We start from the raw sequence: 24,628 nt of genomic DNA, 5'->3' as shown, positions 1-24,628 counted from the left end.
TGGACAGCAGAGTCCCACATGTGGACTCCCACAGCCGTCCAGGAGCTGGGAAGGCCAGGGGCCACCCTCTGAAGGAAAGGAGGTTCCCTGCTCACGCCCACTGCCTCGCTTTGCAGATGTGAGACGGGCTGCAGGGCAGAGGCGAGGTTTCTGTGACACGGCCCGCTCTGGAGAGGGCCAGGCTTCGATGCCCAGCCCAGGGCCTCCGACTTCTGACCTGGTGCAGTTGCCCAAAGTTAGAGCCGTCCAGGGTGGTCGCTGTTGGACCAAGCATTTGGTGCCTGCACACGCCTGGCCATTCGGGTGCGAGTGGAGGGCTGTCCTTGCTGTGCCAAGGGGCTTCTTCCACGGTCACCTCCCTTGTCAGGAGCCCACCTTCAGGCCGGTCCTGGGATGGGCTAAATGAAATTCGGCAGGGATGGCGTCCCTTCTCAGTCATTTATTCCATTACATACACGAGGGCATCCATGAAGAGTGAGGCAGCTGGACCCAGTGGGCTGTCCACGGCCTGTAGGGGGCCATGCTGCCCCAGGGGCACTGGTCGTGGCTTCAGAGAGCAGCACTGGCTGCTGGTCCCAGGGTCCCTGCTCAGAGGGGTCCCAGGTGTTGACTGTGACGTGTGTGGCATGTGGAGACCAAGCCCCTCGCAGCGTTGTCTTACAGCGTCCACTGTGCCCAGTGTCCCTTGCAAAAGCAAGTGAGGTTCCCAGAGTGCTCTGGCTTAACAGCCCCGCCCTGGACCACTGGGGGACCCAGTCTCCGGGCCTCAACTCTCCAGCCTGCACCAGCACCAGTCAGAGCAGGCCCAGAAAGGCAGGAGGCCCTTTTCCCACAGGAGGCTCCCAGGTCCTGGGCTGGGAGTGGTGCTGGGGGAGGGGCCGGCCGAGGCCCACACTCAGCCTCAGACAGTTCAGAATGAGAGACGTGGACTCGCTCACCAAGAGTGGTCCCGGCTCGGCATGTAGTAGATGCGCAGTAAAAGCTCCTTTCCTCTGCTCAACACTGGTAGGGGCTGGGAGCCACCGGGGAGAGGGCTCAGGGTGGAGGGAGGCAGTGGGTCCGGCTCTGCGAGGACAGTAGGCCCTCGTGGAAGGGTGGCCGGCAGAAGCTTCTCCTGCAGCAACGTGGCTCAGTGGCCTCTCAGGCTGGGGTGTTTGTCTGGGGGTCCCGGGAGCAGAGGAGGCCAACAGGCTCGCCTGGGAGGCCTCGGAGCTTGGGAGGGAGAGCAGCCAGGGTGCCGTCGCTGCCCTTCCTTGACCTTGGCCCAGACATCGTGGACATCAAGCCGGCCAACATGGAGGACCTCACGGAGGTGATCACGGCCTCGGAGTTCCACCCCCACCACTGCAACCTCTTCGTCTACAGCAGCAGCAAGGGCTCCCTGCGGCTCTGCGACATGCGGGCGGCTGCCCTGTGTGACAAGCACTCCAAGCGTAAGTGCCGCGCCCTGGGCCCTGCCGCTGCTCGCGGGCGGCCGGGAGGCTGGCCCGGGACTGTGGGTGGCTGGCGGGCCGGCAGGGTGTGCTGCCCGGTGCCTCCTTAGCTCTGCCTGGCTCCAGGGCCCGGGACTCTGGATCAGGGCCTGGAGACCCAGGAGTGAAGGAGGCGCTTGCTGTGGCGCCACCCCGGGAACCTTCCTGACCTCCACGCAGGTCAGGGCCTCTGTCCTCCCGCCCTGCACCACCCTTCCCTCCCAGAACTCCCAGGGTGGCCCCTTGTCCCGGAGCCCTCCCTGGGTTGCCCTGGAGGCCCAGGGGGACCAACCAGCAAACAAGACAGTGCCACAGCCCACGCCGTCCAACGCTGGACTGAGCCTGGCCCAGGCCGGGCTCTGGGCTGTCTCCTCTGCTTGCCTCCCAGGCTCCGAGGGAGCCACCATACAGATGAGGAAGAGCCCCAGGGGTGGGCCCAGGGCCCCCAAGACTGAACTCGGCGGGGCTGGGCCCCCAGAGCACCAGAGGCAGATTCAGGCTCCCCTCTGGACTGTGGGGTAGCAGGGTGCGCCCACGTGGGAGGGCGGGCTGCGTCCCTCCGGCCCACCTCCCCATCGGTCCCAGCACCTGTCAGCAGTGTCTGGGAAGAAACGCTGCTGGGTGAGTGAGGCCCGTCCTACTGGTGGCACAGGCGGGCCACACTTTCCCCTGGACCCAGGTGACACTGGCAGCCGGGTGGGCCCCACACTAGCCCACTAGTGCTGAAGCCTCCTGTTCCCTTTCCCTCCGTGAATTCTGACCTGCGCTCCGGCTCCACCGCCCTCCTCAGCTTCTCCCTGCTCCGCGTGGCATGTGGAGCTTTCAGCAGGAGCCGGTTCCCTCCAGGGGCTTGTGTCCGAGTCGGGGAGACAGTGAACACAGCTAGATAGCAGTGTCAGGTGCAGGGACAGAGCCGCGGGTCAAACTGAAGAGTCATGGCAAAACAGCCAGGGGGACCGTGGGGGTGATGGGGAGAATATTCCAGAAGCAGTGCTGTGCTGGGGCAGAGGCGGGAGGCGGGAGCTGTGTCGGAAGGCAGAGTGGCCAATGGGAGAGCGGGAAGGAGGGCAGGAGCCCAGTCAGAGTGGAGCAGGGGCAGGTTACTGCCCGCAGGCCAGGGCAGGGTCAAGGGTCAAGTGTGCTCCAAGCCAGGTGGGCTTGGGTGGGTGAAATCAAGGGTGTGCCTGGGGCGCTGCGGACTCCAGGTGGGGCAGGTGAGGGTGGGTGGACCCGAATCGGTGGCAGACTTGGGCACGTGAGTGGGGCATCTGTACCCAACTCCTGGGAGCACAGTCCAGGAGGCAGCCAGACGTGGAGGCCTGGAGGCCAGGGAGAGGCCTGGGCCCCCGAGTTATCAGCATGCGGACAGGACAGAGGGGAGCCCAGGGGCCACCTGAGGCTCAGGCGAGCGTGAGCAGTGCTGGCCCACAACCAGGCCCGGGACTGAGCTGTCCCCTGCACTGCCACAGTGGACAGGCTTAGCACAGCACAGGGTCATTCCCTCACAGCACGCGGGCCAGTCTGACGCAGCCTCCTCGCCCCAGATGGAGGTGTCCCCAGGGCAGCCTGGCTCCCTGCAGGCTCTAGGAGAGGCGCCCCTCCCTTGTCCTCCAGCTTCCAGAGGCTGCCACCCGCCTTCCTGGGCTGTTGGCTACTCTCATCTTGGTCTCCAAAGCCACTCTGCCTCCCTCTTCCCCTTATAAAGACCCTCTGGTCACACTGGATCCACTGGGGCACTGCAGGTGACTCCCCATCTCAAGGTCACTGACCAGTGCCTGAATTCCATTCACCTGCCGTGATGCACACAGCAGTCCACAGGGTCGCAGCATCAGGTGGCCAGGCCGGGGCCATCCTGCCCTTCACAGGGCCTGGCCACCACCTGTGCCCAGTGCTGCCGACTCAGCCCCGACCCGGAGCCTGGCCTGTGTGCCGCTCTGCCTCGGAGTGCACAGAGTGAGATGGGAGGAAGGGTCTCGGCCCCGACTCCGTTGAGCCCTGTGGAGGGAAACCCAGGCTTCCAGGCACATCCTTCCCCCAGGACAGGGGCTCAGAGACACCCCCGTGTTCAGCAGCGCAAAGGGCCACTGGGCAACGTCCACGCTGTGGGGAGCCTGCTCGGCCACCTCCTTTCCAGTGTTGTTTTTGAGGATTTTTAAATGGCGTGGAAAGGATCCTGTGAAAGACGGAGCAGGTGTAAGAGCGCAGTGGCCACTTTGCCAAAGAAGGAAGCAGAGGAAACCCCGGAAGGGACCAGGCGGCCCGGGGCGAGCTCTGCTTCTGGTTCTGTTGTGTTAAATAGCAGCTTTGAATCGTGAATGGGGGGACTGAGGGGGCACAGAGACCTGTCGTCCAGGGGTGGCAGTCAGACCCCTGGGCTTCGGCAGCCGTGTCCCCAGGTCCCCAGGGTGTGCGGGAGCACTGTGCCTTTCTGAGCCAGCAAGGCCACCTGGATTCTGGCCCTGGTTCCACTCTGCTCCTGGTGATGAGCCAGCCTTGTCTGAGTCACATGCACACTTGAGGGTGGGAGAAATGGAGCCTTAGTTTTGATGACTAACCCAATTTTCCTTCCTGCCCGGTTCCCCAGGGCTGCAGGAAGCATTGCTTTGGGGCCCTGGCAGACCCCTCCCCATAATGCACTGAGGTTCCGAGGGAGAGATGTTCAGGGAGCGAGCAACACTGGGTCTTCAGGGACACTAGTTGGCACTGGTTGGTGACGCATGGCCAGGTGCCTCCTGAGACATCCCTGTGGCCTGTTTTCTGGCCTCCTGAGACTCCCCAGGGAGCTTTGGCCGCATCCTGGTGTCCAGGCCCCTCCGTGGCCTGCAGACAGGTGGGCTGTGGGTGACTCACTGGTCTCATACAGCCTGTGCGCATGCTCCTAGGTGAAGCTGACCTTTGGTTTGACTTCCCTGTACTTTGCCACGCTGAGCTGGGCAGCTCTTCGTTTTCCTGGAAGTTGATAGAAGAAAACCTGTCCCTGACGTCATGGTGAAGCTCACAGATGAACATATCCGGTGTCTCTTTTGAGGGAGATAATTTTTAAAAAGTTCAATTTACCTTTTTAAAATCTTCATTAGGTTTTAATTCGTTCTAATTAGTAAGTAGAATGCATACGTGCACTCTGATAGATCACACAGAGGGGGAGTGTAAGTTTTCATTTTCCTGGTTGGACGTGTTATAGGATCCATCTCCCTCTTGATCCGTGGTGCATGCAGGTTTTCTGTTGGAGTTCATGCTGTATTTTAGTTTTCTGGGCTTTTCAAACCTGCATGGAGGGATCTCCCCTCCCGCCGTGCGGTGCTGGGGTGGACCAGGCCTGGGTGCCTCAGCCACGCCCTCAGCCCTGGGGTCCTCTGCAGGGCTGGAGGAGGGTCGTTCCAGCTCTGACTGCGTGGCTCGTTTTCCTTGCCTCGCTCCCTTTGCGCTAATGAGGAGTGAGGGTCGGACACCCTCCTTCTGCCTGCCTCGGCCCAGCTGTTCCTGGTTCCCAGGCAGATGGTTCCTAACTGGCAGGTGGTGGGGCTGTTTCTGATCAGAGCACAAATGGTTGCCCTTCAGCGAACTGTTCTAGAGGCCTGGAGAGAGGCTCGTCTTGACCTCCCACTGTGTGCATTTTTCCTTTCGGCTCAAAGCTCAGCAAGGGATCCGTAGCGACACCCCAGGGAGACTCATTCACAGCATCCCTTCCTCATGGGACGAATCTGTGATTTTCAGTTCACTCCGCGACCAGACTCTTGGACCACAGTGGATGTTCATTTCCACAGTGGACAGATGAGGAAACCGGAGGTCTGAGAAGCACAGTAGCTTCCCAGACCATCCTGACCAGGGGGTGGGAGGGCACGCAGGCTGCCCTGCTCTCGGGTACATGCCCCCGTTTCTCTCGTCTGCTAGGCGTTGTGACAGGGTAACCATGGAAACAACCCGCCACCAGTCCTCAGCATAGACAGTTATTTCTGCATTGGACAGCACAGGTGTGGAAGGCTCCTAGGACAGGCAGGGGTCCAGCCCTTGGTGGGCACCACGAGACCCCAGCTCACGCTTGCTTAGGGTGCAGCTCGGGCCTCCTCGGGTGGCATCCATCCAGTCCCGGAGCTGCCGTGGAGCAGGGCTGGCCGGGCGTCTCAGACGCCGAGCGGGAGTGCGCCGACCCCGCTGCCACCATGGAGCCTGAGGCTGCTCTTTCCTCTGTGGAGTCAGAGGCGGAGTTGGGAGGCTGGCCAGCTGGTTCCGTAGGGGCCTCGGGTGGAGCCCATCTCCAGCCTCCAGGGGCCTCCCGTTCCCCAGCTGTGGGCCTCATCCTCACGCAGGTCACGCTGAGCTCTGCTCCCATCTCCCTCTGCCTTGAGCCCTGCCTCCCTCTGAGAGGTCCCTGTGTCCTCCAGCCTCCAGAGCCTCTCCCCGTGTGCACAGGTTCCTTAGAGGTCACTCTTGTCTACCACAGTGAAGCACTGAGAAGTGAAGACATTTGCCCAAGGTCACACAGTCAGGTAGCGCCAAGGTAGAGCCAGATGGTCTCCTGTCACCAGCCTGAGCTCTTTCTGTCCCTACAGAAACCTCAAAGGCCGAAAGCTCATGGGAATTGTGTGTGAGCCAGGCTCACGTGGAGGGGCTGTGTGGGAGGGACTCCCACGGCGCACCCCTGATCCTGCATCCGTAGCAGAAATGCCAGATGGCTGAGACCCTGCAGCAATCTGGAGGCAGAGTTGGGCACAGTTCCCCTGCAGGGGAGCAGCCAGTGCAAAGGCCCTGGGGCTGGATGCTGAGGCCAACATGGCAGAGTGAGGCTGGGTGCATGGATGGAGGAAGGCCTGCGTGGAGAGCTTCACAGGTGTGGGGAGAGCTCCTGGCTTACTCTGAAGGGGACAAAGCCACAGGGCGCTGTGAGTGAGGAGCGGCTTGGCCTGGCTGTTTGGCAGGATCTCCCTGGTGGCCAAGTGGAGAACAGTTTGGGGGTGAGGCTGAAAATGGGGACTGGCTGGGGGCAGAGATGCAGGTGCTCGGGGTGGCTGGTCCCGGAGAGGGCTCAGGTCGGCACCGCGCCATGACTCCAGCCCCCTGGAGCGGCCGGGTTGGCAAAGGCAGGCTGGAGGGGCCGGGAAGCGCTGGCTTGAGTCGAGGCACCTGCCGTGCCAGGAGACGGGAGCCCAACGGATGCACGGCGGGCACACAGCAGGGCATTTCTGCAGGGCATCGTGGGCGGGCGGCCAGCTGGTCTCCCTCAAGGTGGAGGGAGAGGCCTCTGAGGAGGAGCCAGCCTGGGAGCGAGACCAGAGCATCCTGGGGGAATGTGCCTTGGCAGCTCGCAGGGACAGGGGTGTGGGGGACAGTGTGGCAGAGCGGAAGGAGGGGACTTTGAGGCACCACCTGCCTCAGGGGGACAGGCGTCATCATCCACCTGTGACTGATGACTGCCCACCACCTCTTAGGAACTCCCCGCCCCCTGACTCGCACAGCCTCAGGGGCAGCCAGATGCCACCCGGCGGCCCCTCCGAACAGAGGCATCCCCTGGATCTCAAGAGGTCACTGGTGCCCAGGGCCCCTCAATCCCCACCCAGCCGCGCTCCTGCAGCACCGCCTGGCCAGCTCCCTCAGAGCACTGCCCGAGGAGGGGCTAGCCTGGGCTCAGGAGCCCCAGGAGGGGCTAGCCTGAGCATGTGGCTTGTTCCAGGCACATGGATGGCCCTGTATCGTGTAAGGGAAGGGGTTCATTGCCAGAGCAGCCAGGTACAGCGACCCAGAGGACCCCATCTGCCCCCCCGTCGCTTCAGGCCCGTGTCCTGTGGTCTCTGCCTCTGAGGACTCGCAGCCCCATCTGCTTCTCTCAAGGTCTCACGGACCTGCGCCTTGTCCCTGGATGTGTGGCTTAGGCCCATGCGTGTGGCCGCTGACCCTGACCCTGTAGCCCAGCTCCACATGCTCCGTGCAGCCCCATCTGTGCCCAGAGGAAAGCTGTGCACGTGCTGCCGGCAACAGGCTGGAGCGCGGCCACCACTGAGAGGGACACCGGTGTGACCCTGGCACTCGGTGAGGTCTTCCCTGCCAGGCCTGAGACTTAAGTGGCATCGCATCCCCTTAGGGGAGAGATTCGGTGAGGGACCGAGGGGCGAGTGCCTGCGCACCAGCAGCCCTGAGGTCCGTGTGTTGAGTGAGCAGGGCTGGGCCGAGCTAGCCGGGCTTCAGGCTCCGTGTGGGCAGCGCTACCAAGGCAGGACCCCTGCCTAAGGTGGTGTACAGCCCACGAGGTGACCGCGACCCGCCATGCACCAGGACACCGGCCGGTGTGCAGAGGTGAGCCTGGAGAGCACGTGAGCAGCATGCGAGAGCGGGTGTGAGAGCCAGGCTCAGAGAGCACACGGGAGTCAGGAAGGAAGGGAGGGCAGCCTGAGGAGACCCTGGAAAGAGCCACGCTGACTCACTGAGCAGCCACTACCTGTCCACAGGGGCCAGGCGTCACCTCGCCACCTTGCCCTCTCTCCAGGCGAGGGAATAGGGCTCCGAGAGGCGGGCTGCCTGGCCCTGTGCACGCCCTGGGCCCCGGCGGGAAGGGGCCCGCTGTGGGGAGGGCGGCCCGGGTGTGCCTGAGGCCAGGGCAGCAGGCTGGGCGGGAGCAGGCGGGAGGGGGCTTGTCGACTTCAGGCTGTGGCCCGCCTGGGTCCCCTAGGCTCCGGCCCTCGTGGAGTGTCCCACAGAAGAGGGCACCATCCGTGGTCCTGCCACAGGCTCCGCCTGGGATGTTCTTAAAGCCCTGGGTCTTCAGAGCCCAGCGTCCCTGGCCTGGGGCAGGGGGACGGGGGCAGTCCCCCAGTGCCCTCACCTGGCCCTAGCTGGGAGGGGAAGGGACACCCGGGGGGGAGGACCCGGCCGTCAGGGCACCAGCTAAGCCATTGAGCCTCCACTATGCACAGTCATTAGGAAGAAAGGGCTGGGACGGAGGTTCTGCGGACTTAGCCCTCCAACGTTCACCCAGAATCGCCAGGCCGAGGGCAGGAGAGAGGGACTAGATTGGGCCATCACAAGTGACAGCGGCTCTGGGACTCGTCTTTAAGTTCTTGGGAGCAGTAATCACTGTGAAATGTCCTTAGCGATTCTGTCAAATAGCGGGGGACCCCTGGCCTCTTAGCGAGGCCCCGGGGGCCGCAGCCCGTGCCTACGTGCCTGCGTGGGGGTTGATATGGATCGAGAGGCAGCCGTCTCGAGGGGAACGCCTGTCATGTCGAACATCACATGGCCACGTTTAAAAAGAAAAATGAGGCATTTTAGGGATGATTTTTTTCAGACTGATGAAGGTCCCTTCCTACTTACCTTTGTGCTTCTGACCCTTTGTTCCCTAGGGACCATCGGAAGTGCCCAAGTGTAGGGTTATGGGGCCGGTGGCCTGCTGTCTGTTTTCAGTGACTGGTTGGTGTCCTCTCAGCCTGTGACCTCTGTGGGTCTCTCCTCCTGGAGGCTGGTGGGAGGCTCAGCGATCGTGGAAATAGCACCCACCTTAGAGAGGGCAGGGTCCCAGCAGAGGAGCAAGGGGCTGGGACAGACCTTGGGAACAGGACATGGCGCCTTGTGACCAGAGGGCCAGCAGGGAGGGGATTTCCTGTGAGCCTCTTGGGAGCTATGGTCAGGGCTCTGCCTCCTTATTTCAGGCCTGGGTTTGTAGAACAGGCCAGCAGACAGGACTGCCACTCAGATGGTGTCCATGGGGACAGCAGGACAGGTTGACAAGTGGTTAAATCCCAGGCTGGTCAGTAAATGACTGCCAACCCCACCACCCCCCTTTCCCATGGAGCCTAAGGTGTTACTGCTTGGCCAGAGGGATCCTGGCATCAGGGCCACCGTGGAAGCCGGTGGGCCACGAGTGCCCTCCGCACCATGAGCAGAGACCCGCCCAGGGTCCCAGAGTCGATTAGTGCAGAAGCCATAGCCGCGCCAGCCTAGGGGAGGACCGTGTCCAGACCCTGGAGGACGTCAGGATCTGGCGCTGGACATCCCCAGGAGGAGGCAGTAGAGGGCAGCCCTGGGTGTAGGGCTGGTTCCCTTCCACCACTTTCTTCCAGCTCTGGGCCCGGCTGTGGTTTAGAGCCGCTCTTGGTTTTCTTGGCTATAAAATGGAGATAATTAGCAATCAACTTGTGCTTTTACTGGGGAGTTAGATGAGGTCCTTCATGGGCAGAGTTCAGCGCGGAAGCTGATGCACAGAGGAGCCCTTGGAGCGCTGCTTCCTCCTAGTGTGGTTGATGTCTGGCCAGGGCCTGACCGCGCTTGGTCATAGGTGTGCTGAGTGAATAAATGTGCACGCGGACAACTGGGCCCGGGGTGGGAACGGTCCTCTGTCCTTCTGACTCACGGGCTGGGCGCTCCAGTGACCGTGATCCATCCTCTCTTCAGTCTTTGAAGAACCCGAGGACCCCAGCAACCGCTCCTTCTTCTCGGAAATCATCTCCTCGGTGTCGGACGTGAAGTTCAGCCACAGCGGCCGGTACATGCTCACGCGGGATTACCTCACCGTCAAGGTCTGGGACCTAAACATGGAGGCCAGGCCCATAGAGACCTACCAGGTGGGTGCCGCTGCCTGGAGACCTCGGGGTCCCACAGGCCATCGCTCCGGGGTTCAGAGCCCGTGGAGGGGCTTCTCCCAGCCAGCCCGCCTCCCAGGTAGCGGGAGCACCCCGCACCCAGGGCCTCAGTTTCGGGGAGGAGAGGGGGAGAACGAAGACGGACATCAGGCTGGGCCTGAAAGCAGGGCAAACCCTCCTCCCATCTGTCTCTTGCCAAGTGGGCAGCTCTGCCCTCTCCTGGGAGCAGCGCGCCCTGGACACTGGCACAGGGCTGGTGAGTCTGCACCTCCCTGAAAGGACACGCGCTGCTTCCTCTCGTGTCCAGCCAGACACCGTGGGGTCGCAGCAGCTTCGCGAGATGCAGCCCAGCACATGGAGTAGAGAGCAGCGAGGCCACCGCGGGGCGGCTCCAGGCGCCTCTGGAGCTGGAGGTCCCGGCTTCCTGGAGAAGCAGGCACTGGCATTGGACCCGGAAGGGCAAGCGGGCGGGACTTGGTCACGAAGATGTGGCGGGAAAACACGCACTGAAGGCCCAGCTGGAGCCTCACGGTGTCACCAGGGATGAGGGGCGTGGGGTGTCACACAGGGTGGCACATGGAGTCACCTCCATTCCTTACTGCCCCTGTGAAGAGGGTGCCGTCCGGTGCCTGTGGAGAGGAAGCCCGGGCTCTGGGGGATGGCGTGTGAGGGAGGCGGCCAGACTCAGGGCCCCACATCCGAGCCCTCCCTCCCGAGGCCTGGGGAGGGGCTGTCCCGGGAGGGAGGGGCGGGTGGGCAGGGTTGGCCAGGGGCACAGAGCTCGGGAGACGGGGTGCTCCAGGGCTAGCCGGGCCACGTGTGAGTAGGACCCACTGAGCCTCTCCCGGTGACGGCCTGCGTTGGCCACGGCGAGGCCATCAGCGCCAACACGCACTGCCCACCCAGGGCAGGAGCCCCTCTTCTGCGTCCCTCTGGTAAGGGCAGAGGCCTAAGAACGGGACAGGGACAAACCAAGCCTTGCGCTGCCCGTGGTCAGTGCAGACCCCTGAACCGAGTGGCTTGATTCCAAGGTGCCTTGTGGAGAGGCGTGTGGGGTCTCAGTGGGTCTCAACTGGCGGGGGACCCGTACCTGACTTAGCTTGTGCCACCTGGCGTGGAGCCGGGTCCTGTGCCCACCTGGCAGCACCTCACAAACAGGGCTCTTTCTCTCTGCCACGAGGAGTCTGGACAGGGCAGCCCAGGAGCAGCAGTGCCCCATGACGCTGTCCCTGTCCAGTGCTCACCTGGCCCTCCTCTCACCAGGTCCACGATTACCTTCGGAGCAAGCTCTGTTCCCTGTACGAGAATGACTGCATCTTTGACAAGTTTGAATGTGCCTGGAATGGCAGCGACAGGTGAGCCTGGCCCGGGCCACCCTGCTCGCAGCGGGGGGTTCTCGACCTGCGGGACCGCAGCGGGCAGCTGGGCTGACCATCCTGGGTGGATACTCCTTGCTGAGTGAAGGTGTTGACGGGGGCCACACCCTGGGGCCATGGGGCATGAGGGCTGAACCCCAGTCCCTCGTCTCCATGAGGCAGGCAGCATGTGGCACCTGGTCACTGTCATCTGTCCATCCCCATGGGCGCCATGATGGCCTCGCTTCTCTGCAGCAGTGACCATTGGTCCTCCTGGCCCCCTCCCACCGTTACTGTGGCCACCATTGGCAGCAGCCCCGAGCAGGCCCTCGGCCGTCCGTCCATGCAGTGTGGACAGGGGTGGGGCCCAGGGGCACAGTCTGGCCTTTCACGTGGATGGCCCCCACCACACAGCTCCTGCTGGACAGCTGGGCCCCTGAGCTGCTGAGGGCTGCCGTAGTCCTGAAAGCTGCTGTGCTGTGACCCGCTGTGGCTCTGGGCACAGGGCTTGGAAGGGATGGGGGACAGTGAGTGGACCAGGGTCAGGAGGAAGTCACATGGAAGCAGGCCTGGCCTTAAGTGGGGCAGAGCCAGTGGTGACAGGGGAGCCCCTGGACCTGTTGCTGCCATGAGGGGCACAGCTGCCTGCAGGGCTTCCAATCAGAGCTGCGTGCAGTGGCCAGCAGGGTGGTCACGGGGGCCTCTGAAGGACACTTAGAGGACTAGGAGGGAGCCCCAGCCTGAGGCTGGCCCCGTACCCCAGGCTTCCTCTCTAGCCCGCAGGCCGACCGCACACCCAGCAGGCAGGACTGCTCAGGCCCTTCTGTCCTGTGGCCCTCACACGCTGGGGACTCCCTGGTGAACAGTGGGTGTAGGTCCAGTTAGAATCTCAGGAGAGGGACATGGTGCTGTAAGGAAGTGACTCCAACCCGGCTACTAGGTATATTTTGGGGTTTGTCCCCAGTTGCCACCCCTGCCTGTCCTGCCTCCAAGTGGCCACCAGGGGGCGCATGTGACCAGGCGACACCTGTGCCCAGAGCCAGAGGCACTGAGCTCCAGGTGGCTGGTGCCCAGCTTTGGGGCTCCACCGTCCCATCCTCCACCCAGCACTGCCTGCAGGCGTGCCCCTTACAGGCCCGCTGTCCCAGCCCTGGTGGTCCCCACCGCTCCCCGCTCCCGCCCTCGTGATCCCGCCCTGAGTGCTCTGCTCCTGGCGGCTCCCTGTGGCCTCTGCAGCAAGCCCTGGGGTCCTCCCCACCCCACCCGCAGCCCCCTGGGCTTTCTTCCCCAACCTGCCACCTACCGTGTGGTTTCCCCTGTTCGCCTTCCCCACTGGGGCTAGACTGGTGCCCCTGGGGTGGAGTGGGGCTGGGGTCCCTGTGCACCCTCATCCAGGGCACAGGGCATGCTGCCCAGGGCTGTCCCATTTCTGGAACACAGAGGCACCTGGCTTCCTCTGAGCTTGGCGTGTCTGTGCTGGGATCCTGTAACCAAGGACCCTGGTGCTGCCCTTTGGGACCTTGCACACAGAGACACGCGCAGGCCCACAGCCCACATCAGTGCTCCTGGCTGACGGGAAGCCCAGCCCCACTGGATAGGGTGATGAGGAGCAGCTGTGCCACAGGGCATGTCGGGTGAGCGCAGCCCCCAGTGCCCACCCCAGTTCCAACAAGGCGCAGAGCCTTCGTGTGGAGGGGTGGGCAGCTGTGCGTCTGGTCCCCTCCTTCCACTGTCCTGCTGCGGAGTGCCTGGTTAAGTCACCCACCCCTGAGTCTGCCTACCTGGAAAGTGGTTCCAATGAAGCGTGGCCGTCCATGGCTGTCTCATGACACCTTGTCCCATGGTGTGTGCGGCCAGTGGGCATCCAGGCCTGTGCTTTCCCTGGTCACCCACTTGAAAGAGTTCTGCTGACCCTGTGGCCAGCCCAGAGCACTCTCCTCCCTGAAGCCTCTACAGTTTGTCCTGCAGGGAGCGGGGCTCCCCAGGGCTGGCCCTCTGCTGGGGCCTCTCCTCTCCTCCTGCCCATGTCTACCCCCTGCCTCCCCTACACGCCCACTTCCTCCTCCCTGCTGGATGACAACCCTAACATCCCCCTTCCCTGTCACAGCTCCCAACCTCTCTTCCACAGTGACAGACACAGCCTCCCTCCGAGGTCCCCGGAAGGCATGAAATAGCCCTCTTAATCTGTCTGAATGTCTCTCCTTTCTCTGTCTCTTCCGTCTGTCTCTCTCCCTCCCTGTCTGCCTCCCCACTTGTGTCTCTGGTGACTCCCCCTCCTCTCACCCATAGGCCTGGGGTTCACAGGTGACAGAACCCTAAACCTACCAGTCCCAGAGCACAACACTTCCTCTGTGGTTCCCTTGGAACCTTCCAGAACTGTTTGGAAGAGCTTGTCCCTAGGACTTCTCTGGTCACCCACTGGCATGAGCTTTCACTGAGACCCCGAGTGTACCCTTGCCAGGTGGGCCTGGGTGCCCCAGGAACATCCACGGAGGCCTGTGGCCCACTGCCCACCTCATCCCTCGGACAGAGCCAGCTGGGAGGTGACAGGAAGGCCAGCACTGTGGCCCTTCCCATGAGAAGGGAGTTTTGTTACGAGAGACGTGTCCCCTTCAGCCTGGGCGCACCGTCACCTGGGGCCCTGAGCCAGGCTCCTGAGCCTCACGGGATGCCCATCTTGGCTCTCATGGCCCCGGGGAGCATCTCACCGCAGAAGCACAACTCAGCTTCCAAGAGGAGAGAGAGCCGGCAGGGCCGGGGCCTCCTCTGCACCCCACATTGCCCCAGAGCCCCTCCTCGGGTCCCAGGCCCACGCGCTGCTCTTCCCTGGGGTCTTCAGTGTAGGCACCCTCAGCCTTTGCCTCCCAGGCAGCACCCCTAGCTGAAGAGAGGAGGAGGAGGGTGCACACAGACCCTCCGCCAGGGACTTGGCGACCCTGGGCGGTGCCTCCCCCCAGTGGCAGTGAGCCTGCAGTCACTCACTGAGACTCCCAGTCACTGGGAGCGGGGCCTGGGCCTGGGGGCCCCGCGACCTCGGTGTCCTTCCCTCTGCAGTTGCGAGTCGGGCTGCCTTGCCTACCCCAGGGAAGTGCCCAGAGGGGGTTTCTCTATGTTGGGGTCTCAGCCCCCGTCCTGAAGTGTGCACAGCAGTGACGGCAGCCAAGATGTCAGGGAGCCGAGGAGGCCCCAGGGAGAGGAGGCGTGAGGCGGGGGTGGCTCCGCTCCAGGCGGGCCGCAGGTGTGGGTGCTCGCCCTGCCCCGCCACTGACGCCTCTTTCCCGCAGCGTCATCATGACGGGGGCTTACAACAACTTCTTCCGCATGTTTGACCGCAACACCAAGCGGGACGTGACCCTGGAGGCCTCGAGGGAGAGCAGCAAGCCCAGGGCCGTGCTCAAGCCCCGGCGCGTGTGTGTGGGTGGCAAGCGGCGGCGAGACGACATCAGCGTGGACAGCCTGGACTTCACCAAGAAGATCCTGCACACCGCCTGGCACCCGGCCGAGAACATCATCGCCATCGCGGCCACCAACAACCTCTACATCTTCCAGGACAAGGTCAACTCCGACATGCACTAGTGCGCAAGGCCCGGGCTGCCCCACCGACTCTTGCAGGGTGTCCCGACCTTCAGCAGTAGCACAGGAGGTCAACTCCAGAGGTGGCTGTGGGGACGCGGTGACGTGGGTGTCGTGGCGAAGGAGGGGAGGAACTCAGCCACACCCTCAGGGGGCGCGACCATGGAGGCTGAGTTCAGAGTCCCTTCGTTAGGTATGTTCCCGCCTCGACCTGCGCTCTTCCCACATCTTTAGGACTTCATGCCAGCAGGTCCTTCCAGGAGGAGCGGGGGCTGGTCCCTGATGGGGCTCTGGGGACGTCGGGCTCTTTGGACTGTGAATGGAGCAACTTGCCCCGTCTCAGAGCTGACAGCGCACCTGGGTTTTTTGGAACGTGCAGAGGCAGGCTCTGCGCCTCGGTGTCTGGATGGTCGTCATCCCAGGCCCAGTTGGCCCGGTTTCCTGCGAGGAGGCGTGGGCCTGGCACCCTCTCCTCATTGTCCACTTTGCCTGGCTGTCACATCTAGGTGTGTGTGAACTGCAGGGGCATCTGGCCCAAGCCGCACCTCCACCTCTTCCCTCCACACTCACCGACGCTTTGCTAAACAGACACTGGCTCCGTCCGTGAACTTCAACATCCCGCTCTCGACCTGGAAGCCATGTCTCATGTCCTCCACAGGCATCGACTGCTTCCGAGTGCCAGGCTGGGGAGGGTGAATGGTCATCATCGCCTTTGCACACAGGGAGGCCGAGGCTCTGAGCAGAGGCAAGTCGCCCGAGGCAGGCACCCACCAAGTGGCAGGGTCCAGGATCCCTCCCGGTCTTTGCACTGGCTCCTGTGGTTCACCATTCTGATGGAAGGTTCTGGAAGGGGAACATCTCTCTATCTGATGAAGAGGAGAGTAGGCATCTGTATGACAAGGGTGATGAGGGAAGATGGAGACCTGCTGGTGGCTGCTCCCTCTGGGTGGTGAGGTCATGCGCTTTTCCCCCACGGACGCCGTGTTCACCGTGATGCACCTGTGGCTTCTTGCAAACACAACTTGCATGTCGTGCCCATTTAGGATCTTTTCTTTGAGGACCACACACCGTCCCAGAGGACACTCAGAGAAAGTGATATTTCCATAGCAAACCCTGCCCTGCCAAGACCAGAGCCCTGGCCCCGCAGGGTCCTCTCATGGGATTCGGCAGGACCATGAGGCTCAGCAACTTGTGAGAAAACAGGGAGCAGCCGGAAGCCCGGCAGAACCCAACCACACCCTTTACGACTTGGACTACAACCCAGGAAAACAGACCCGGGTGAGGCCTCTCAGTGCATTATGGAAAACTTTCGTGTGTGTAAAAGCACAAAACGCATGTCCACTCACTTCCAGCCATGTTATCCACACACTGAAATGGGTCCATTGGTTTTTTTTTTTTTTAACCGTGAATGAAGAATGTTTGTTTATATGTCACTACAAAATCCAGGCAGCCTGGACGGTATCATATGTACATATCTATCCTAATTAAATTTAACAATCAGAGGGTCAGGTGGCTCTCCTGCCCTGTGAAGAGGCTCGAGAATGCAGTGAGTCGTGCATTGGGCGTGGACGCCACGCCAGCTCCCAGGCTCGGGTCCCTGGCCCGGCCTCCTTCCGCGGGGACCCGGGTGCTGACGGGAAGCCTGCATTTGAAGCTAGAAGGCGCTGTCCAGCCACAGGGTCAGCGTTTGCCTCACCTTCAGAGTGCACATCTCCATCTTCAAAGGGGCTCTTAGACACAGCTCCTAGTTCCTTATTTCTGTTTTAAACTTTGTGTACCAAACCGAAAAGAAAAGAACGACAGGAAAAGGTCTTCTCAGAAGACGGTATGTCTTTGAGTCCCTGGAAAATAACCCTGCTAAAGCAGACTGAGCAACAAAAATGTGTGTGGAGGAGGAGCTGAGTGGCGGGCGCGGGGCAGCGGCGCGGCTGGCCCCTCCTCCTCTGCGTGCTCTGGTCTGCGCTGTCTGGCGCTCGCACGGTCGTGGTGGCGCGTTGCTTGTTTCCTCGACGCTGTTCTCGGAGGAAGCTGCGGTGGGCCCGCTCCTTTTGGACTCTGTGACTCATAGGTGCATTCTTGTTTTCTTCAATGTCTCACAAATTATCCAACTGTTGAATAAAATTATAAATATGTTAATACCAGCTTTTTCCAATAAAATAACAAATGTTACATCTAACACAAGGCCCAGAATGCCGTGTGTGCTTAGGAGTTGGCCTGGGAGGCAGGGCCCTCGGGCGGCAGTGTGGGGTCCCACCTGGGCTTCCTCTGGGCCTGGCTCCCATCAAGGCTTGGCTGCCCCGGATCCTCCTGCCACCTAACCCTCTACTCTGGAGCCAGCGCTGTGCAAATGGAGCTCCCAGGGGTGCCTACCACGTGGTCTGGTGTGGGGATGGCAGGCAGGAGACTTGACAATGCTGGCATGTCACACTCAATGAATGGTAATTGTCTTGCTTTGTTTCAAAGCAGGTGTACATAGCCCCCCATCTTTCCAAACTCTCTTGTGCTTTCCACAAGACTATCATACAGATGAGGAAACTGAGGTTCAGAGAGGTTCAGCCAGTGCACACTAGTGTCTATACCCCTTGGGCTGCTGGCCAACTCCTCCTCCAGTGCTCCTCAGCAGCCATATCATGCATGGGCTGCTGGGTCCCCAGGCAAGGCCAGCTGGTTAGTTCACTCAGGAAGCCAGAGGGCCAGCCTCACCTGCTTTGATTGCTGGTAGACAGGAGTACATGTGAGGAAGTGCACCTGTCCTCCCAACCCAGATCTTGCCTGCACTTTCTAGAAGGTGTTGTATCCAGACCTAGCAGGACAAGGGCAGGAGATCTGCCTTGCATAAGTCCCCCATTGACTACACAGCCCCTAGGACAGCACCAGAGAGGAGAAGGCCACTTCTTGTCTGTGTGGTGTTGGATGCTCAGCTAACCTCTCTGATCCGCATATGTAAACAGAGGGCAGGACACACCTTCTCAGCAGCTGGATGACTAAGGAGATGGTAGTTCCTTCACTGACCCTGGTTCCACTGGGCTGGTTGTGACTCAGCACGTATATGGAAAGCATTATCTCATTTAGACTCTTGTTGCAGGGCTTGGGGGTGGTACTATCGTTATGCCCATTTCACATATGGAAAGACTGAGGCTCAAGGAGATTAAATGATTTAATTTATGCCTAAATTAATAGAACTAGTAAGTGGTGGGGTCAGGGTTATGTCAGGACAGCAAGAGCAGGGGCACACAGTGGATGCTGGGCAGATGATGTGCTGTATCGTGAGCCCCATCCTCAGCCTCGCACTCTGCAGATGCACCAGGGGCCACGACGTGGAGAGGGGAGAGTGTGCTCAATTATCCAGGTGAGCCCATCAGCTCAGCTGAGTCCTTGACAGCAGAGACACTTTTGGGTGGGCAACAAAAGAGAAAGGGGCAGGGTGGGGTGGGAACTTGCAGGACCACCGCCCGCCCTGAAGATGGAGGGAGGGCCATGAGCCACAGACCTCAGGCAGCCTCTGGAGCTGGAAAAGGCAGGGCGTGGACTCCGTGCCACCTTGACATTAGCGCACTGAGGCCCACGTTACTTCCCTGACCTCTGGACTGTACAGTAATAAATGTGTGCTCTTTTAAGCCACTGAGTGTGTGGTCATTTGTCACAGCACCCTAGGGACCGTACACCCTGGCGCCTCTGTGCACGTAGCCCTTTAGGTGGGGACGCCTGCCACACTCACAGCTGTCACCCTCAGGGAGGCAGAGGACCTGCCAGGTCGTCAGCACGAGGAGAGCCCGAGAGTGAAAACGCTGAAACGGATGCTTCGGCCGCTGTCCCAGCCCCTGCTCCTGGAGCTAACCGTGCCCCTCACCGGAGCCTTTCAGCTGTGAGCCTGAGCCCGTCTCCTCCCAGTCCCTCAGCCCTTCGCCCCCATCCCGTCACAGCCCCTGTTCCCTGCGGGTGGCATCAGGGGACTACCTTTCTCTCCCCACCGTGTCGCCTGGCCCGGGCCTGGCACCGATGGTCCTTGAGGACCAGCTGCTGCACAGAACCTGTTTGGAAGATCTGGCTCCTGTGGGAAGGCCCAGGAGTCCCGATCAACCTCCCAGACTGAACACACCCCTTTACCACCAGTCACTCCCGAGTGCCAGTAAAAGGGCAGTAAAGGGACAAAATGCAGGAGCCCATAAGGCAGAGAGCAGAAGGGTGGTGACAGCCTTGGACCTTCTGGAAGCAAGCAGTGGGCAATGGCTTGGAGACAGAAAGCCAGCCATGGGGCAGCTACCAGGAAACCCATCGGCACCACAGGACCCCACAGGGCTCTGGACCTGAGGCTTCAGGGCCTCCGAAGACAGGAGCATGGGAGCAGGCTGTGGCCTCCTTCCTGACCCCTCACTGGCACCTGGTCACCCCTGCAGGAGAGCGGTGCACACCCTGTGGCTGTCCCAGAGGCTGCAGGTGGAGGCCCACGCCAGAGGGTGGATGAACCTCCCATGCTGGAACACTGCGCGGCCCAAGAACAAAGACCAGGCTCTCACCCAGAGGACTCCAGAGAACTTCTGCATCCAAGACACGCTAGGAAGTACACCTCTGGGGACACCCTCTGCCATTTGTGGATTCAGCAGCTGCTTTGTGCTGACAGCCGAGGCGGCAGCACTGCTATGCAAAAAAGCAGGAAAAATACCCCAAGCCAAGGGAAAGGCACAGGATGCATGTACTAACAGAATAACGTTTTAAAATATAGCATACTAGCCAGGCTCAGTGGTACACATCTGTGAGCCCAGTGACGCTGGAGGCTGAGGCAGGAGGGTTGCAAGTTCAAGACCAGACTGGGCAACTCAGGGAGACCCTGTCTCAAAATTAAACATTTTTTTAAATTTAATTTTTTAAAATTAAAATTTAATTTAATTAATTTTAAGACCCAATGTAGTTCAGTGGTCCAGCACCCCTGGTTCAATCCGCAGTAGCACACGTGTGCACACGCATGCACAAACTATAATAAATGTCTGGATTGAGAAGATAGAATGTAGGCAACATGTACAGGAAGCAGTCAAAGAACATAAGCTTTGGAACTTAGAAGTGTCACTGCAGAAGCAAAGATTTCCACAGAGATTGGAAGGTCAAGTTGAGGCAATTTCTCAGGAAGCAGAATTTTAAAAATTAAAGTCTCAGAGAAAAATAATCTCTCTGAGGTCTCAACATGCAAAGAGGAGGAGCTCAGGAAGGTGACGAGAAAAGACAGGGAAGGGAAATGATTAGAGAAAACTTTCCTAGACATTTCCACATTAAGGAAACCACAGTGTCCAGCACACTGGATGGGATAACATGTATGTTGAGGCCATCGCTGTGACCTCTCAACACCAGAGGTGAGGACAATGAGGAGGGACAGTGTGAAGAATGGCTTCAAAGATCAGAATATCCCCGGCTGCCCAGAGCAGTAAGGGAGCTGTAAACTAAGGCACAGCACTTCCAAGCTCTAGGAAGACATCATTCTCACCAAGAACCCGGCAGACTATCACTTACACGGGAGGAGGAAATAAAGCCTTCTTTATACCTGCAAGGTCTTGCATCAGTTAGCTTTTGCTATGTAACAATCTTCCCCCCAATTTTAAAAAGCTTGAAAAAGCAACAGGCATCTGCTATTTCTTACTGTTCTATGGGTGAGATGGGGACAGAGCTGAAGCTGCCCGTTCTAGAACAGCCTCACCTGCATACAGTTGGCTTGAGGTGAGACATGGCAACCTGACTGCCATCAACATTTGCTATTGTCCCATTGGCCACAACCACTCTCAAGACCAAGACCAGCATCAGTTCGAGAGGAGACTGCCCGAGGCTTGGATTCATGTGGGAAGTTTTAAAAACTCTCCCACTGGGTAAACGCCCTTCCCTGGCAGGGCTGTGATGACCGTCCTGGCACATACAGGGGACCCTGCTATCATTCTCCCTATGGAAAGGGATGTGTTCCAGACATGCCCAACACGGGGCCTGAAGAACTGGGGAGAGAATGAATGAATGAATAAATAACTGAATAAATGATCCAAAGAATGGAAGAATCCTGAAGAGTGATCGGATGGATGACAGTGTGATGGATCGTTTCTCACTGACTCACGATAACCCTGAAAAGCAGCTCTTCATGATCCTGGTTTCACAGAGGAGCCAGCTGAGACCTAGGAAGCTAGGAAGAATGTGGGAGGTTCACAGATATGATAAGGATAGTTGCAGTGGTGCCTGGTGGAAGGTAGGCAAGGAGGCTTAGGAGTCTGACAAACATCCCAAAGTCACAGGACCAGTAGCTGGGAGAGCAGAGATTAGATGGTATATTAGTCCATCTTCTGCTGCTATAATAAAATGCCTGAGGCTGGTTACTTTACAAAGTGAGGAAGTTCATTTGGCTTACAGTTTTGGAAGCTGTAAGTCCAAGGTCTGCGGCTGCTTCAGTTTGTCCTCTGGTGAGGGCTGCTTTGGCTGTCACAATCTGACAGAGGAACAGCAAGGGAAACAGACACAGGCAGAAGAGGCCCAGCACGTGGGCTGACCTTGTTTTAAAGCAACCCATTCTTGCACAAACTAATTCACTCTGAGAGGCCAATATTGGGTCCTGGGTCAGGGTCTCCTAAGAGTTTGCCACCTAGCCATTGGTCACTCTGTGCAGCAGATTCACCTGCAGCAGCTGATCTGAGATAGGGCCACGGTCTTCTTATGAACCAACCTCTGAAGTGACGGCTCATCCCCTCTCCACTTTCTGCTGGTCACAGACCCTTGCTGCTGTGCTGGAGGGATCACAGGGCTGTCCTCAGGCTGCCACACAGGAGTCTCAGGTGAGCAGCTGAACTTCTCTGCAAACCCTATGCCTCAGGTTCCCAGGAACAGCAGAGGGACAATATCAACCTTAGGAGGTAAGTGAGCCTGAGGTGATGACAGCAAAAGCAGCCTCCAGTGTCTGTGGGGAGCCAGCTGGCTGTTCCCTCCGGTGGCCCTGGCACCCTCCTCTGGTGGGGCTGAGCTTCTGGGGCCTCTGTCAGCTCCTGCAAAAATCAGGGGTGCGTGGACCTGGCCCCCTCACTGCTGGCCCTGCTGGGGAGGGCACCTGTGGGCCCCAGGGGCACATCCCTGCCACCACTGCCCTGGGCACTTTCAAAACCCCAGTACCCAGGCCCTGGCTCTTCTGGGGTGGATGCAGCCCCGGGGGCTCTGAATGCTCCCCAGGAGGCTCCACTGTCCTACAGACAAACCTGTCTGTGAATGAAACAGGAAGGAAAGGGCCCCTCGGACTGCAGGAAAACACATCATCCAGTGAGTGTGGCCAATCGAATCTCTCACTTCTGGGAAGGAAGATGAGGGAGCCGGAAGGCAAACTGCCTTTCAGAGTTAGGCAGCCAGAGGTCAACCACTTGAGGAACAACTGGAACAAAGGTTTGCCAGCCATGCAGGGTGGTTTCCTAGCAACACAGAAGCTTTTAGAGCCTGAAATAATTGCTCATGTGGGGAGCTTCAAACTGAGGTTTTTTTTTTTTTTTTTTTTTAAAGAAAAACAAAGCCCCATTATCTTTACCTGGATGCTGTTAGAATTAGGCATGAGGCCCACGCAGTCAAATGACAGGATGAGTTTCAGAGGGGGATTGAAAGGCCGCAAAAGGCAGTGATATTAGGAGGAAAAGAGTAAAAATGAAAAATATAAAAATTCCATAATTAACTCTATATTCCCCAAAAGTCCTAACATGCCCTTAAGAGCCAACTTCCCCTCAGAAAGATCAGCATTTGTCTTTGCAAACGTGGCTCCTCTGATTTGTTCATTCAACGCAACACGTTTCCTGAGCACCTACTATGTGAGTGGCAATGAAGCTCTGGGTACCTGGATTCTGATCCTGGCTTTGGTGCCAGCCGTTGACTTTGGGGGTGTCACCCTAACTTTACTGTGCCTCATTGTTCTCACCTATGAATGTGATTGACTGTCCCCACTGGTGGGATTATCACTCGCATTGTGACTGACCCTTCAGTGGAGTCTTGCTCAACCACAGCCATCATGGGGAAGCATGGACAGTCTGTGCCCATGCTGGGACTTGGAGGCCAGTTGAGGGCAGTCACTACAACCTGCAGGGGGCAGGGCTGGGGCAAGGGTCCGAGGCAGCCCCACCAGCAGCCTATAAGGGGACCATTTAAATGAGAAACCCTTAATTGCCCAACATTTCCTGCTACCGGGTTTGCTAAGCTCTTTTCTCCATCTCGGCTCCCGAAGGCAAGCCTCGTGCTGAGAATGGAAGCTGGGACTGCTTCCCAAGGCCGAGACACTAGCCCTTTGCTGCTCCGTCAAGCTGTCCCCAGAGATTGCCTCCAGAACCAATGGCCATGGCTGCCAGGCCTACTGGGAAGGTGGGATGGGGGTGCTCTCTCCCCCTGCAAGTGGGGCCTCCCGGGACCTCCAGGCATAGCTCCCCAGAGCTCAGCCCTGGTCTGACAAGGGCCCTGAGAGCCAGGGGGTCTCTCAGCTCTCCTCAGGACAAAGGTCAAATCCCTTGTCACCTCCCAGCCACACAGAGTTCTGTCCAGCCTTGGGCCAGGCCATGCCTGAGGCCTTGCATATTGGACTCCCTCCCTATGGGCCTCTCTACTTCCTCTCCTTGCTTTTCATATCTGGCCGGAGGCCTTCCTGCCCCCAGGCCTTCCTGCCCACTTCAACCGCAGGCTGGAAGGCCACTCTCTCTGGGTTCTCATAGCACTTTCTGACTTGGCACTGGGGCCATCTGCCACACGCCCGCCCCGCCATGTGGGTTATGAATTTCAAGGCAGTGACCAGGGTTTGGCTCAAGTGGGGAGTCCCAGGGCCACCTCAGTGTCACACAGCAGTACATACTGCTCCAGCACAGTAACGGCTTTCAAGGCCACTAGTTAAGGGAGAGGAACATTCCACTATCAGCATGTATTTCTGCCTATGCAGTCACTTGTGGGGGGCAGAGCATTAGGAGACACCAGGCCCTTTGTTTGAATTCAGTCCCTACGGCAGAAGCCAGCATGACATTCCGCTTGTTTTAAAAGGGGGTCATTGAACCGGGAGCAGTGGCACATGCCTGTAATCCCAGCAGCTTGGGAGGCTGAGGCAGGATTTTAAGTTTGAAGCCAGCCTCAACAACTTGGCAAGACCTTGTCTCCAAATAGAAACAAAAAGGGCCAGGGATGTGGCTCAGGGGTTACATGCCCCTGGGTTCAATCCCTACAACTGAAAAAAAAAAGAGGGGTGGAGAGTCATTGCTGAGAAGCTGTGAAAACCACTGATCTCACCCAGACTCCCCGTTTCACAGGTTGAGACACAGGCCTGGGGACAGGTGCCACTGAAGGGCTTCTGGTCACACAGGACTTCACGGTACAATGAGGCGGAACAAGGGATTGGAGCCCAATCCAGGCACTCACCACGAGTCCACACGCCCTCCTCCAAGCTGGCAGCTCTGCTGGTCCAGGGCAGGGGCAGGTGCCTCTCTGTCCTGTCCTGGTTCTGCTGCTAATGTGTGCTGGGACCTCCTCTCTGAACCTTAGTTGTCTGCCGTGGTTGTCACAGTCCTTCCGTCACCGGGGGTATAAAGATGGAGGGAGACACTCTGTGATGGTCTGGGAACCCCCAGTGACTTACCCCCTGGACAATCAGTGGTACATCTAGGGGGCAGTGTAGCATTGTGACTGCATCTCATGG

The 24,628-nt window shown here is 59.5% G+C and overlaps 1 protein-coding gene across 3 annotated transcripts in view; it reads left to right on the top strand.

Annotated features, from left to right (window-relative positions):
* Ppp2r2c (protein phosphatase 2 regulatory subunit Bgamma) overlaps window positions 1-18,570 on the top strand; it is a 101,110-nt gene extending 82,540 nt beyond the window's left edge. For all 3 annotated transcript variants that reach the window (XM_047567096.1, XM_047567097.1, XM_047567098.1), the window contains exons 6-9: window positions 1,269-1,433; window positions 9,852-10,021; window positions 11,303-11,394; window positions 14,679-18,570. In XM_047567096.1, the coding sequence (XP_047423052.1) occupies window positions 1,269-1,433; window positions 9,852-10,021; window positions 11,303-11,394; window positions 14,679-14,970 (719 nt within the window). In that variant the 3' untranslated portion in view covers window positions 14,971-18,570. The remainder of the gene's footprint in view (window positions 1-1,268; window positions 1,434-9,851; window positions 10,022-11,302; window positions 11,395-14,678) is intronic.
* Window positions 18,571-24,628: the final 6,058 nt, after the last annotated feature.

Source organism: Sciurus carolinensis, chromosome 10 (assembly GCF_902686445.1).
Source record: "Sciurus carolinensis chromosome 10, mSciCar1.2, whole genome shotgun sequence".
In the NCBI taxonomy this organism is placed as follows: domain Eukaryota; kingdom Metazoa; phylum Chordata; class Mammalia; order Rodentia; family Sciuridae; genus Sciurus; species Sciurus carolinensis.
Note: the sequence above shows the minus strand (reverse complement) of the source record. Positions and strands in the feature narration are given on the sequence as shown.